This window comes from Geotrypetes seraphini, chromosome 8, assembly GCF_902459505.1.
Source record: "Geotrypetes seraphini chromosome 8, aGeoSer1.1, whole genome shotgun sequence".
Classification (NCBI taxonomy): Eukaryota; Metazoa; Chordata; class Amphibia; order Gymnophiona; family Dermophiidae; genus Geotrypetes; species Geotrypetes seraphini.
The window spans coordinates 124,011,652-124,026,773 of record NC_047091.1 but is presented as its reverse complement, the minus strand read 5'-3'; the positions used below and the strand labels follow the sequence as shown (position 1 = coordinate 124,026,773).

At 42.8% G+C, this 15,122-nt stretch overlaps 1 protein-coding gene across 3 annotated transcripts in view; it reads left to right on the top strand.

Moving 5' to 3' along the window:
- Positions 1–15,122, top strand: part of SBNO2 (strawberry notch homolog 2) — a 209,644-nt gene that overhangs the window by 117,067 nt on the left and 77,455 nt on the right. Inside the window, exon 1 of one of the 3 annotated variants that reach the window (XM_033956722.1) lies at positions 3,224–3,435. The exons of the other annotated variants lie outside the window; for them this stretch is intronic. Within the exon in view, the coding sequence (XP_033812613.1) occupies positions 3,391–3,435 (45 nt within the window). The 5' untranslated portion in view covers positions 3,224–3,390. Of the gene's footprint in view, positions 1–3,223; positions 3,436–15,122 lie in introns of those variants that run through there. 3 annotated transcript variants of the gene reach the window in all.

Sequence of the window (15,122 nt, the reverse complement as noted above, 5' to 3'; positions counted from 1 at the left end):
GATTGTATAATAATTGTTCATCAGAAGAAGAGGGAATGGGGGAACTGTTTGCTGGAGGTAGTTCAGTTGAAAAGGAAGGTTTTTACTGCTCTTTGGAAGATCATCATTGAGTTCAGTGATCTGATCTGTGCAGGCAGTTGGTTCCATAGCCATGGGCCAAAATGACTATAGGAGCACTTGTCAATTATAACTCCTAAATATCTCATGGTTGGCACTGTTTTAATAGTGAAGGTGCTTAGTGAAGAAACAGCAAGCAGAGTAGTGTGAGTTCCTGTAACCCAAAGTGCCAGTGATTTGGATGGATTTAAGACAAGCTTTTTATAACATAAATCTTTATTTTTATAGCCTTTATTTTTATTTTTATAGCCTTTTAGTTCTAAGCATTATACAGAGTAAAAAAAATTAAACTAATTCAACCATAATAACATTTGGCAATTAAGAATTTAAATAATAGTAACAGAGGATGAATGAAGGTGAAATAGTGAATAAGAGAGATATCTCAATAATGCGAGGGTGAGTTATTTGAACTAGTTCATCCTATTTGAGAAGAGGAGTGTTTTTAAGAGCTTTCCAAAATGCATATAGGAAGTTGAAGTTTGGACTAATAGACTCCACTCTGGATCCTTAGAAGCTGCCTGGTAGGCCAAGAACCTGGAGATGAATCTCTTGTGGGTGCAACCCTTAACTGAGGGGAAAATGAAAAATGACTTGAGGACTAGTATACCACTAGAGGTCTAGAGACTTGAGGTCTAGTGTACCATTAGACCTCAAGTCATTTTTCACTTTCCCCTCAATCATCAGCAAAATGGCAGAGGAATGCCCGAAAGATAAAGGCCGCGAAGCAGCCTGACTAGATTGTTGCTGCTGCTGCCGATTTGTTATAAGGTATTTATTTCGGTCTCGCGGTTTGGATGGAAGGGAGAGATGGGTTGGGGGGGTGCGTGCGGCGGGGGGGGTTAGAAAGATGCTATACGGGGTATGGGAGGAAGGGAGGGATAGAAGCTGCAAGGGTTCTGCTGCACAAAGGATAGGAGGGAGGGAGGGATAGAAGCTGCAAGGGTTCTGCACAAGGGATGGGAGGGAGGGTTAGAAAGATACTGCACAAGGGGATGGGTGAGAGGGGAGGAAAGATGCTGCACGTGGGGGAGAGAAAGGAAATAGGAAGAATTGGGGTAGAGGAGAGGAAGGGAGAGATGATCATTGTACGTGAAAAAAAATAAGACATCCCCGAAAATAAGATCTAGTGCCTTTTTTGGGCCCAAAATTAATATAAGACAGTGTCTTATTTTCGGGGAAACAAGGCATGTGACAACAAATGTTGGATTCTTATGAATGCTAGTGGGCTCAAGAAGATGTTAAAGATTAGAGGTGACAAAATCAATCCCTGAGGGACCCCGCATAATAATGGACAATGAGTGTTGATTGCAGACCTTCCAGGGTATTCTGTTCTGGGTGGAGGTTCAGACCTTTTGGGTTCTGCTAGATGCCATCTGGGGAGTGGAGAGTGTGGACTCTCTGTGGTTCTGTTAGATGCTGTCCTGGGGGTGAGGGGAGTGAAAGAGAGTTTAGACCCTCCAGCTGGGTGAAGAGGTTTTTTTGGTCTTTACTGTGTAGCATATAAAAACTCAAATCCAGATTCTCCTGTTATTCCTTTATGAAGATTTGTGTATCTGCCCAGTTGTGTTTTACTCCTGCTTCATTTGGCTGCAGGTTTCTCTCTATAGAGGTAAAATGTACAGGACCAAAGCTTTTTAACATATTGGAATAACTAGTAAGATAATTAAATTTGCTGATGCCACAAAGTTCAAGTTGCTAAATTGCAAGAGGATTGTGATAGATTGCAAGAGGACCTTGTGAGACTGGGCATCAAAATGGCAGATGACTTTTAAAGTGAGCAAGTGCAAAGTGGGAAAGAGGAACCTGAACTATAGCTACATGATACTGGGTTCTATGTTAGGAGTCACTGCCCAGGAAAAGGATCAAGGTGTAATTGTTGAGGGTACATTAAAACCGCCAACTTAATATGTGGCGGCTATGAAAGCAAATAGAATGTTAGGAATTATCAGGAAAGGAATGGAAAGCAAAGATGAAAATGTTATAATGCCCTGGTATTGCTCTGTGCTACGGCTGCACCTCTAATACTATGTGCAATTCTGGATGCCATATCTCAAGAAAGATATACCGGAATTAGAAAAGGTACAGAGAAGGGTGACAAAAATGATAAAAGGAATGGGATAACTTCTCTATGAGGAAAGGCTAAAGTGGCTAGGGCTCTTCAGCTTAGAGAAGAGACAGCTCAGGGGTGATATGATAGAGGTCTATAAAACACTGAGTGGAGTGGAAAGGGTGTAAATTGTGTGTTCACTCTTTCCAAAAATACTAGGACTAGGAGGCATGTGATGAAGCTACTAAGTAGTAGATTTAAAACAAAATGGAGAAAATATTTCTAAATACAACATGTAATTAAACTCTGGAATTCGTTGCTGAAGAATGTGGTGAAATCGGTTAGCTTAGTGGGATTTAAAAAAGGTTTGGATAATTTCCTAAAAGAGAAGTCCTTAGACCATTATTGAGATGGCTTGGGGAAATCCACTGCTTATACCTAGGATAAGCAGCATAAAATCTTGGGATCTAGCTAGGTACTTGAGACCTGTTTGAAACAGGATACTGGGCTTGATGGACATTCGGTCTTTCCCAGTATGGCAATTCTTATGTTCATGTGTAAGGAGGAAAATTGTGAAAAGTAGGTTAAAAGATAAGTGGATGGATCTCTTCATGAAAAAGGCGGTTAATAAATCCCAGTGAGTAAATCAAGATAAATAAAGGCTTCTCAGTGATATACAGGAAAATGTGATTGTGTTAAGAAGGAAATCTTTTTAAGAGATTATTGGGCTCAACCCTTCTTCCCTAAGAAGTGAGATGAGAGAGAACGTGCAGTGAGCTTCACTGACCCAGCATAGGTAAGCCACCTTTGAAAGAAAAGAGAAAAAAGCAGCAGGCGAGGGGCTCTGGCAGGCAAGAGCAGTCTTGCTTTGTTTACAGTCTCTCTGTGGTTAGCTTGCACCACATACAGTAATTCTCAGCAGATTGCCAGTAATTTCACTGACTTACCAAGCAGGCCTGGTTTCCTGTAAGTCAGTGCCTGTACTTAGAGGAAGTGGAGAGCACCGGGACCAGCTCACTTTGCAAATGACCACAGGCTTCACACAGTTGTACCCTTCCCAAGCTGAGATTTTTTTTCTTCCCTCTGTTTTCTTTGGTAAATTTCTCTCTCATGTGTACCGTCTGACCGACTGCCGCTGTCATGTGTGAAGCCTGCACTATAGCTTGGCATTGGTTTGCTTTCTGGACCGTTTACTATCCTGATACAAAGACTTATTCTCTTCTAAAATGTCACAGATGCAATTATGGCTAAAGTTCTCTTCTTTAAACAAGGTAATGTAGCTTTTTCTTGTGTTGCTATAGAGTAAAAGAAGAAGGGGTGGGAGGCAGGGTTTCAGCTGCCGCTGGTTTTCAAGGCACTTTAGGTACATCCAGAATGAGCGGTACCGAATATAGGCCTTATACTGCTTGTGATTTTAATTGAGGGTTTGCATTCTTCACGATTGGTACTAAGTGTATTCAGATGGGTGTCGGTGCCCTGGGTTCTGGGTGCTTAATGCACATTACTGGGATAGTAGGACACTCTGCGTGCTGTAACCTGTGGGGAGAGCACATATCTGGGAAAACAGCTTGCTTTTCTTGTCACTTTCTCTGACTACCTCCAGCTACTGTAGCTGTGAATTTAGCGAGGGGCAGTTAGTGAAAGGGAGGCAGGAGATAGGGAACCTGGTGCTGGTTTCTGTATCCTATTTCTGACTTGCATTCATATCTGGGGTCTGTGTTGCTCTGATCAGAGGATCATTCTACAACGAAACGGGTCATTTTAATTAGAACTTAATATTTTTGAATTTTTCTTTTTCTTATTTTTGTTTTAAAGGATACCTTAGTATTATTTTATATGCTTTATTTAGTATTCTTGTTTCATTCATTTGGTTTTCTTTATTAGTAATCTTTTATTTAACTTATTTGGTCTTTTTATTTTTTTTGTAAGTAAGCAATTGTTTATTCAGGTGCTTTAGTTAGATTGTGAGCCGTATTGGACATTTAGGGTTGTTTTTCCAAGCACCTTATATTAGTTTGTGTACTGCTGTGAACTTCGAAGAGGTATTGGCGATATACAAATAAAAATTGTATTGTATTGTATTTTATGACGTGGGAATTTATTTTGGACTGATATCCCAGAAGGACTTTCAGAAAAGGCTGGAGAGATGTATCATACATACAACTGTGTTTATCATATTAACTTGTTTGTGAAGACTGATGTACTTGCCCCAGTGAACTTTCCTTCCTCTTTATCTGGCTGAAGCTTTAATTTGATAGAACATGGGCATGAATTGTGAATCTATTTTGTGCTTCTCCTTTTACCTGCCCTGTGTTCTGTGTTTCTGTATCACCATTATAATATTGTGGAGGAGAGAGCTCTTCTTGCATCTGTTTCAGGAAGGAGAAACTCTTCTGAGGGGAATGATGTGTTAGATGGTGCTGCCAGTTGTGGCTGTGGTAGCCACCCCACACAGCCTGTTCCATCTGAACATGTGTGTTTCTGTATCCCTTCCGAAGTAGAAAAACAATGGTCCAACTGTCTGCAGTGAAAAACAATCCAGAGCAAACAAAACAAAAAACTGCAGACTTTGTACACGATGCAGGCAGCCTTTATTTATAACGAATAAAACATTAGATTAAAAACCTTTTACCAGGCAAGGGACCCAACACGGTCCGTGTTTCGTATAATCTTCATCAGGGGTCCAATAAGTGACGTGCTGAGGAAATCTGAAAAGCTGGTGACACGCTGAAAGTGCTGCCGGCAGCACTTTCAGCGTGTCACCAGCTTTTCAGATTTCCTCAGCACGTCACTTATTGGACCCCTGATGAAGATTATACGAAACACGGACCGTGTTGGGTCCCTTGCCTGGTAAAAGGTTTTTAATCTAATGTTTTATTCGTTATAAATAAAGGCTGCCTGCATCGTGTACAAAGTCTGCAGTTTTTTGTTCTTTCTGTATCCCTTGCCATTCCCCTGTCCTCCTGGTCTCTTTGTGCTGCTACATGTTATACAGCTCAATTGCTTAGTTGTTACTTATTCTCCTAGTTAATAAGTGACAGGAGAAACTAGGACTGATAATAAAAGCAGAAGAACAAATTGAACTGAGAAAAGGAAAAGAAAATTATCTTTGCAACATTCACAACTAGTTATACTCCTGCTACATCGAGTACTAGTACTGGTGAAGTATATGCTCCAGTGATACTTTTGCTGCATGGAGTACTGGCACTGCTGAACATGGAGAACTGGTACTGCTCTATAGCAGTGGTCTTTGCTCATTTTTAAGTGAGGGCCATTTTAGGTCCAAATGGGCTGAAGGAGAGCCAACAAATATCTTCCTACTTGGGGCCATGATGCCAATAACGCTTCTTGACATTCATTTCTACCTGAATATCTGACCTTGGTCACACAATGCAAAACACAGATGAACCCTATGAAATACAGTACAGTACTCCCCCAAAATTTGCGGGGGTTCCGTTCCAGGAACCCCCATGAATTTCAAAAAACCACCAATACGGTTTTTAGGCAGGGGAGACAGGAGAGGGCAGCTGGAGAGGCAGGAAATGGGACAGCCGGAGCGCCGGCGAGTGAAGGAAATCACTCATCCTTTGTTCCGACTGCCTCTTCCTGTACTAAAGTCGGGCCTCACCAATCAGGAGCTGCTTTGACATGCAGCTCCTGATTGGTAAGGCCCGACTTTAGTACAGGAAGAGGCAGTCGGAGCATACAGCGAGTGATTTCCTTCACTCATCGGCGCTCCAGCTGCCCTCTCCTGCCTCCTCTGCCCAGTCATTCGCGGTCGGAAAATATCGCAAATGACCGGGACTGCGAATTAGCAGGGGAGCACTGTACCACAAATTAAGGGGAAAATTCTGTATAGGATGTCGGTCTCAACAGCCGCCTAAGAAGCAACTGAGAATCGTAGACTGGCGTCCTATACAGAATCGTGTCTGCCCTAAAGGACAGGCGCCTAACCACCCCAGGTCATAGGTGCCAGTTGGAGAATCGTGCCTAAGCCCTTGCCATCAGCTGATCATATTTATATTTATTAAAAGATTTGTTATCCCCCCTCCCACCTCATTTTGGCAGTGGAAGAGTTTCCTCCAGTAGCTATTGCTATGGGAAGCCAGGGAAGCATCCTTTACTTATAAGAGGCGAAAGAGGTTTTGGTCTATTTGGGAGGCCTATATAATGGCTCTTTCCGCACGGGCCCGAAGTTTGGTGCTTCATACTGCTAATCTGTAACTTCCTAGGTTCCTCCTGGGTTAGGGACAAATTGGTGCACCTCATCCTGAATGGTTGGGAGAAGGAGAGTATAGAGGGGTTTGTTTTTTGGGGGGGTTTCCCTTTCTTTGGGCTCTTTTTACGAAGCCGCGTTGGCGGCTTTATCGCATGCAACTTTTAATCACGCGCTACTGCGCTAGCCAAAAAACTACCACCTGCTCAAGAGGAGGCGGTAGCGGCTAGCGTGGCCGGCAGTTTAGCGCACGCTATTACGCATGTTAAACCGCTAACGCGGCTTCGTAAAAGGAGCCCTTTATATAGAAGGGGGTGGGGGGCTGACGGTATAGATAGGGATTGTTCTGAATGTTCTCCAGGACCTATAAGAACACAAGGTCTTGGATATTGGTTGAGATAATCAATTATGGGTGGTTTGTTGTTGGTGGAGGGCATGGTATGGAAAGGGGGTAATTTGGTTATTGGTTTATTATTGTGTATTTGAAAAATACTGCCTTCGGTGGATTTGTTGGTGCTGTATCACCTTGGACGATTTCTTTTCATTGTATTATTGCACTTTCTATTTCTTTGTATTCTATGTGCTTTCATCAATAAGAATTAAAAGATTTGTTATACCGCCCAATCATACTTCTAGGCAGTTTACATCCAATAAAAATGGAAAATAAAATTATACAAATACAACATTACAAACATCAATACTACCAAGGTAGAAATGAAACAAGTAATTTTAACATAGACTAAGCTCAAACAGTAGGAAAGGGTAAAAAACTACAATAAAAATAAAGAAATAAAAAGAGGGGGGGGCAACATGGGGACTCGCCACAATGCGAGTCTAAAATGATTGTAAAACGTCCTTAAAAATACACCAAAGGCATCTTTAAACAAGAAAGTTTTTAATTTGGATTTGAATTTATTTAGTGATTTTTCCGCTCTTTAAGTGTTTTGGTGCCGAATTTCAAAGTGTGAAAGCAGTGACTGAGAAAATATTTGTCCGATTGGCAAGGAAATCTCCCTACCGTGATCAGCTGAGCAACCATGACAAGAAGCTCCTGATCCCTCCCCCCCTGCAAAATAAGCCAGTAGGAGGGATGCCCACTCCCTCCTGCCACCATCCCCCTGGAACTTCTTCCACCCCACCTGGCAACACCTCCCCAGAGCCCCCTCTAAATGGTAGACAACCCCCCTGTATCTTTTAACATAAAAGTCAGACCGGAGGGATGTATACACCCTTCAGCTGGTAGGCCGTAGGCCCGCCATTCCAAAATAGCAGGCCTTCCCCCTTCTCGGTACATTCTGGGATGCACCAGGGAGGGGCTTAAGGCTCCGATTGACCCATGGAAGGGGCCTTAGGCACCTGGGCCAACCGGAGTCTTAGGTCACTTCCACTGCATCCCAGGATGCACTGGGAAGGAGGCCTAAGACTCTGGTTGGCTCAGGTGCCTAAGGCCGTTTATAGAATTTGCCCCTAAAAGTTCGAATATACACAAACAAAGCCCTAAGATGCCAGACTCTGCATGCAGTACAACATCAGAGAAATAGAAACAAATGCATTTCTTTCTGAACATTATAAAATATCTCAATTATATAAATAACCGATCAGTTATTTATATAATTGAACTGTTCATCATTTTGATCCACCAAACATTAGATTTATATTTCCCAAGTTTGATTTTGAATTTCAGTGTAAAATATTGACAGTAAATGTAGATTGTCAAAACTGACACATTTCATTCACTGAATTGAAAATAAAATTATTTTTCCTCCTTTGTTATCTGGTGATTTTATTTTTCTAATCATCTTTTCCCAGCCAATGGCTGCACTTCCTTCTGTTTCTGCTCTTAACCCTGTTTCCAGGACCTTTTTATCCATTTGCTATTTTCTTCTCCTTCACTTTCTGCCCTACGTCCAAATAGACAGTTGAATGATATAAAATGACATGTTCAACTGGATCATAATCCTACCAATGATATCATGCAAGAGATAGCCCATTTAACAACATTCACAGTGAAAACTAAAATTGTAGCAAACAAAGAGGCAGTGTTTATCAGGGCATGCCATCCTGTTACCTCAAAATTCTATTTCCTGCCAAAAATACATAAAAATTTGATTTTAGAGCCAGTATCAAAATTTTTGGATATTTTCTTCAAGTGAAAGTGACAAAGATTAAATCATATCTTAAAGACACCACCCACATGCTCCAAGCACTATCTGTTATAAAAGGAGTGGATGATCAATGGTGGTTGGTCACATTAGATGTACAGCATCCTACATCAATCTTTGGCATTAATTTTTAACATTCAACTTTCTTCCATTTTTCTGCTTCCTTCTCAGTGTCCTTATCTTCCCCTCCATCCCAGTGCACCATCTTCTCTCTCTCTCTCTCTCTGCCTTTCCCCTTCTCTCCAACCATGTGTACCATCTCTTCCCTATTTCTCCCCTATTCCCATCAATCCTAAACAGCATTTCCTCCATCTCTCTTCTCTTCCCTTCCCCACTCCCTCCCGTTCCTGTGCACCATCTCTTCCTTTCCTCCCATGTTCTGATATCTGTCTTTCCCCTTCCCATGTTCTGATATCTGTCTTTCCCCTTCCCATATTCTGACATCTGTCTTCTCTCCTTCCCTCAGTCTGTCATCTCTATCCCTTTCTCCCTCTTACTGTGGTCTAGCATCTCTCTCTCCTTATCTTCTTTGGCATTTCTCTCTCTCCTTTCTTCCTTCTCCTCCCCTCCCTGTGGTCTTACATCTCTCCCTTTCCCTTCTTCTCATGATCTTGTGTCATTCTCTTCACATTCTCGCACTCTGGTATATATCTCTCCCCTCCTTCCCTTCCATCCCTGCTCTACATCTCTCTCTCCTTCCCTTCCCTCTCTTGAGATCTGGCAATGCTGTCCTCCCCTTCCCTTCTTTCTTCCTTCAGAGGTCTGGCATCTTCTTACCCTTTTCTCCCCATCTCCACAGTCCAGCATCTCTATAGTACCCTCTTCCCCGCCCCCCCTGGCGGAATCCAGCATTTTTTTTACCCTTTTTTTTTTTTCTAGCGCTACACTCTTTGGGCCGCAGAAAGTATGAGTGAAGTAAACACGCTGCCTTCAATTGCCCCAGAAGTTTTCCCTTTCCCTTTGTGAAAAATTGCAGGTGGACCTTAGAAAATTGGAAGACTGGGCGTCTAAATGGCAGAAGAAATTTAATGTAAACAAATGCAAAGTGATGCACATTGGAAAGAATAACCTGAATCACAGTTACCAGATGCTAGGGTCCACCTTGGAGATTAGCACCCAAGAAAAAGATCTGGATGTCATCGTAGATGGTACGATGAAACCTTCTGCCCAATATAGGGCGGCGGCCAAAAAAGCAAATAGGATGCTAGGAATTATTTAAAAAGGGATTAACAAGCCTAAGAATGTTATAAAGCCCCTGTATCGCTCCATGGTGCAACCTCATCTGGAGTATTGCGTTCAATTCTGGTCTCCTTATCTCAAGAAAGAAGAGCGACCAAGATGGTAAAGGGGATGAAACTCCTCTCGTATGAGGAAAGACTAAAATGGTTAGGGCTCATCAGCTTGGAAAAGTGAACCCCTGAAGCAGGCATTTGCCAGAATATGGCCTGTGTTGGGTTTGTTTGATGTGTGTTCCACATGAGCTACCTATTAGTTTTTGCCAGCTTGGACACCTTGATCGTCTCTGCTCATTTTTGGCTGACTGACATACACTGTCAGCAGTATTGTGGAACTGCATTGAAAGATATTTAGTGGCTCTCCTTCAGCTCATTATAATCCAAAGTGACCACTGCTCTTTAGTAATACTCATGTTGCACTGCGTATTGGTACTGTAGTGATATTTCTGCATGAAGTACTGGTACTGTTGATCCATGCTCTGTGGTGATACTCCTGCTGCATGGAGTATTGGTACTGCTGAACCATGTTCTATAGTGATACTGGTACTGCTGAGCCACTGAATATTAGTACTGCCAAAAAAGTGCTGTAATGATATTCCTGCTGCATTATGTACTGGTACTACTAAACCATGCTCTATAGCGATATTTCTGTTGCATCGAGTACTGGTACCACTAAACAACGGAGAAATAACAGACCCCAATGATTCTCGACGGAGATCTCGGAACTAGTTAAGCAGAAGAAAAGAGCATTAGTATCCTACAAACAACGACCGGAAGCTAAAGAAGCTAAACAAGCCTATCTGGTGAAATCTAGAACTGTTAAAACAGCAGTCAGGAATGCCAAACTCCGGATGGAAGAAAATATAGCTAGGCATGTAAACAAAGAGGATAAATCCTTTTTCAGGTATGTTAGTGACAGAAAAAGGAATACAGACGGGATTGTGCGCCTAAGGAAACCCGACGGTAACTATGTAGACTCGGACTTAGACAAAGCCAAACTACTCGATGGATACTTCTGCTCGGTCTTTACCTGTGAGGCGCCAGGATCCGGACCGCAGCCGCAAACAACGGTGTGCTCGGAGGACCCGTTCCGAGATTTTGAATTTACCGTGAGCAATGTATACTACAAGCTTTCTAGGCTAAAAGTGAACGAAGCAATGGGGCCGGATAATCTGCACCCCAGAGTACTTCGAGAACTGAGAGATGTCCTGGCAGAGCCGTTATCTGAGCTTTTCAATCTTTCCCTAAACAAGGGAAAAGTCCCCTTGGACTGGAAAACTGCTAACGTCATTCCGCTCAACAAAAAGGGATGCAGGTCAGAGGCTGAAAATTACAGACCGGTGAGTCTCACATCAATAGTGTGTAAACTTATGGAAACGTTGATTAAAAACAGATTGGATACGATTCTAGATGACGAGAAGCTGAGGGACCCTCAGCAACATGGGTTCACGAAGGGAAGGTCTTATCAATCCAATCTGATAAGCTTCTTTGACTGGGTAACGAAACAACTGGACAGGGGGGAATCCCTGGATATCGTGTATTTAGACTTCAGTAAAGCTTTTAATAGTGTCCCACACCGTAGGTTATTAAACAAGATGAAAGCGATGGGATTAGGAGAAACTCTGACTGCATGGGTTAAAGACTAGCTCAGTAGTAGACTCAAGAGGGTAGTGGTAAATGGTACCCCCTCAGAAACGTCGGCTGTGACCAGTGAAGTGCCACAGGGCTCGGTCTTGGGTCCGATACTGTTTAATATCTTTGTACAGGACCTGCCTCAGGGACTTCGAGGTAAAATTACACTATTCGCCGATGACGCTAAGCTATGCAACGTGGTTGACAGTGCAACCGGGCCCGACACTATGAGGCAGGACCTACTTTTACTGGAACAATGGTCTAAAACTTGGCAACTGAACTTTAATGCCAAAAAGTGTAAGGTTATGCACCTTGGTAGCGGTAATCCCAGCAGAACATACACCCTGAACGGGATAACCTTAACAAGAACCATCGAAGAACGGGACCTGGGTGTAATCATTAGTGAAGATATGAAGACGGCCACTCAGGTGGAGAAAGCTTCGGCCAAGGCTAGACGAATGCTGGGTTGCATCCGAAGAAGTTTTGTCAGCCGAAAGCCTGAAGTCATAATGCCGTTGTACAGGTCCATGGTGAGACCTCATCTGGAGTACTGTGTTCAGTTTTGGAAGCCACAATATCAAAAAAACGTGAAGAGAATTGAATCGGTCCAGCAAATGGCCACCAAGATGGTCTCAGGACTCAAGGATCTCCCATATGAAGAGCGTCTAAGCAGGCTGCAGCTATATTCTCTCTAAGAACGCAGAGAGAGAGGAGACATGATAGAGACGTTTAAATATCTTACAGGCCATATCGAGGTGGAAGAAGATATCCTTTTTCTTATGGGTCCCACGGCAACAAGAGGGCATCTGCTCAAACTCAAGGGTGGGAGATTTCATGGTGATATCAGGAAGTACTTCTTCACCGAAAGGGTGGTTGATCATTGGAATGGCCTTCCACGTCAGGTAGTTGAGGCCAGCAACGTGCTCGACTTCAAGAAACGATGGGATAAACATGTGGGTTCACTTCGGGAAATTGCTTAGGGGAGTGCTCTTTTGAGTGGGCAGACGTGTTGGGCCGACAGCCCTTTTCTGCCGTTATATTCTATGTTTCTATGTTAAAAAAAAGAACTGCCTATGTAGAAAGCCAGCACAGATTCTCACATATTTTAAATGTTGAGTGAAGCTTTATAGACAAGAAGTGGGTAGAATTACTGACTTTTAGTACTACCTGTTTTCCTCCAAAACCGACAGATCTTACGAAGTGTCTACTTTCCAGTAAAAAGAGACTGTTTCCCTGCTTCTGGACCCATTAGCGTTTATGTGCTGCAACAGCAGCTCACCACTTGGGAATAGTTTTTGTAGTTTCATCTACAGTCCTAGTGTCAGGCCTGTCATTAAACCATTACTCACCTGAAAGGAATTGGGTGGAGGAGGAAACAAAAATTCCCCCGAGCACTGTTTCTTCCATGGGATGAAACCTTTTGGTACAGGAATTATCCTGAATTTATAGTTTTGCTCTTTTCATGGGTAAGGACCTAGGGTAGGACATGAGTTGCTAAGAGTTGTCTCCCTGCTTCGGGTGAGAGATCTTGTTGTTGTAATTTGTTTTTTTGCTACTTCAGCTTGTCTGCAGTGTTCTTTGCTCACATGTTTAAAGACAATAGACTGTTTTCAATCCAATTCTTTATATGTGAGTTTGCAAACCATTGGACCCTGAGGAAGGCGTGTTCGCCAAAACACGGACTGTGTAGGGTCCGGTTGGATTTTTATCACTGTATTTTTTATCATTGTACTTTTTAAATTGAATTTTAATGTTTTTATATGTCAGTGTATGATAAATTATCTCCAGAACATCTGTTTCCAAAGTTTTTTGTTTTTGTTTTCATCGGCAATTTGTTTTTTAAAATTTATTATTGTGATTGATTTTTATGCATTTATCCTATATAATAAAACGCTAGACGCGCATGCGCACTAAGACTTGCGTGATCTGTAATCCCTGATCTGTGAGATGTAGGTCTGTGGCATTGCAGGAGTGCGCATGCGCGCCTACGTTTCTTTCTTCGCCCCTGCCCCCCCCCCAATCACCTTTGAGCCTCCCACCCGATCGCCTCCAGAAGTCCGCTCCGCTCCTGCAACACCAGAAGGCCTCGAGCCCAAGTCGGCGAACGAGCTGGTCCTCAGCCGCGCCTCCCGCGCCTGAACTTGAACCTGAGGCTGACGTCACTCCCTCCGAGCGAAGGCTTCCGGTTCAACGGTCGCCATAACAATTTTTAACGTATGCACGTTCGAACCGCTGGGACAGAGCTGTGGGCCTGGAGCTGCTCGACCCTCCTCGCCCATCCGTGAAGCGTGAGCAAAAGCACGGCCCAGCCCCGCTCACACCTGGCACATTGAGTCGCACAGCACTACAGTGTCACACACTGTTAAAGTGAAATTCTGGCATGGGCAGCTGTAAAAGGCAAAAATGTAACGAAGCACTCTTACGCTTCATGGGGGATCCGATCTGGGAAGGGAGGAAGATAATTGGCTTGGGGGTAATAATGATGATGAGGTAAGGAAAGGGAGAGAGGAATAAGATGGGGAAAAAGGAAAAAGCAATGAAGTAGGGGAAAGGAAAGACCAGGATAAAGGGTCAGATAAGGAGAAATGAAGAAGGGATGAGAAATTAGATGATGAGGCTGAAGGAAAAGGCAGAAATGGAACTAGGAGACAGCAATGGAAAAACTAGAAGGAGGGGGGAAAATTGAATAGAATAGTGGAAGGAAGACAGTCTGGTAAGAATATTCAAAGAATGGAGACAGGCAACAAGAAATGCATTTTTAGAAGGAAAAAAGAATATAATTGCAGAAAGTGTGGGAGGAGAAGAAAGAATGGAAACTAACCCGGAAACAGAGACAAGAATGAAATAAAAACATCAATTAAAGGGCTGCTGCTGGATAAGGTGAGCAGTGATGGGGTGGTGGAGGACACAGGGGAGGTAAAAGGAAGGAAGAAAGGGTGGCGGTGGACAGCCAAGGAAAAAAAAAGAAAGACAGAAATACAGAAAGCGGCTAAGGAGAGAGAAAAAGAAATAAAACCACACACACACACACACACACATATATTCTAGCACCCGTTAATGTAACGGGCTATAAGACTAGTGTATTATAATAAAGTTTAGTATGTTTGTGCAAGGTGGTATGATAAGCAAATTAAAAAAAAAAAAAAGTCAAAGCTTGGGGTTGGTGATATAACTCCTGATAAATGGAGTGCTGGAAGGAAGTAGTCCTGATTTTTTTTTTCTAGCTATATAGAGCCAAAATGGAAGTATTTGTGATAATGTTTCCCTCAAAGATTCTGTTATCACTTACATGCCAAGATGACACTTGAGTCACAAGATTCTGACCAGCTTCCCTTTCTGAATTCTGATATCACAATATGCCAGATGGGATGTTGATATTAAAGTAGGCTGGAGTGACTACCTGCTCGTGCAGAATTCTGATATCAAGAGTATACTGGAGTAACCACCTCTGTCATGGGACGCATTTATTTGAGTATGCTGGAGTGAACATGTCCCCTTTCTGTATTCTGATATACACTATGGGGGAAATTTAGTAAATGGTGCCTATTATAGAATTGTGCCAAACTTAAAACTTAGGTGCCTGTAATGTGGGTCAGGGTTTTAAAGACCTACATTAGAGGTGCCTATAGAGAATCACACCTAATGGTGTCCAAGTCCTTCTCTGCCCCTAAACAAGTTTACTTTGGAGTTAGGCACCTGTCTTTTGTAGAATT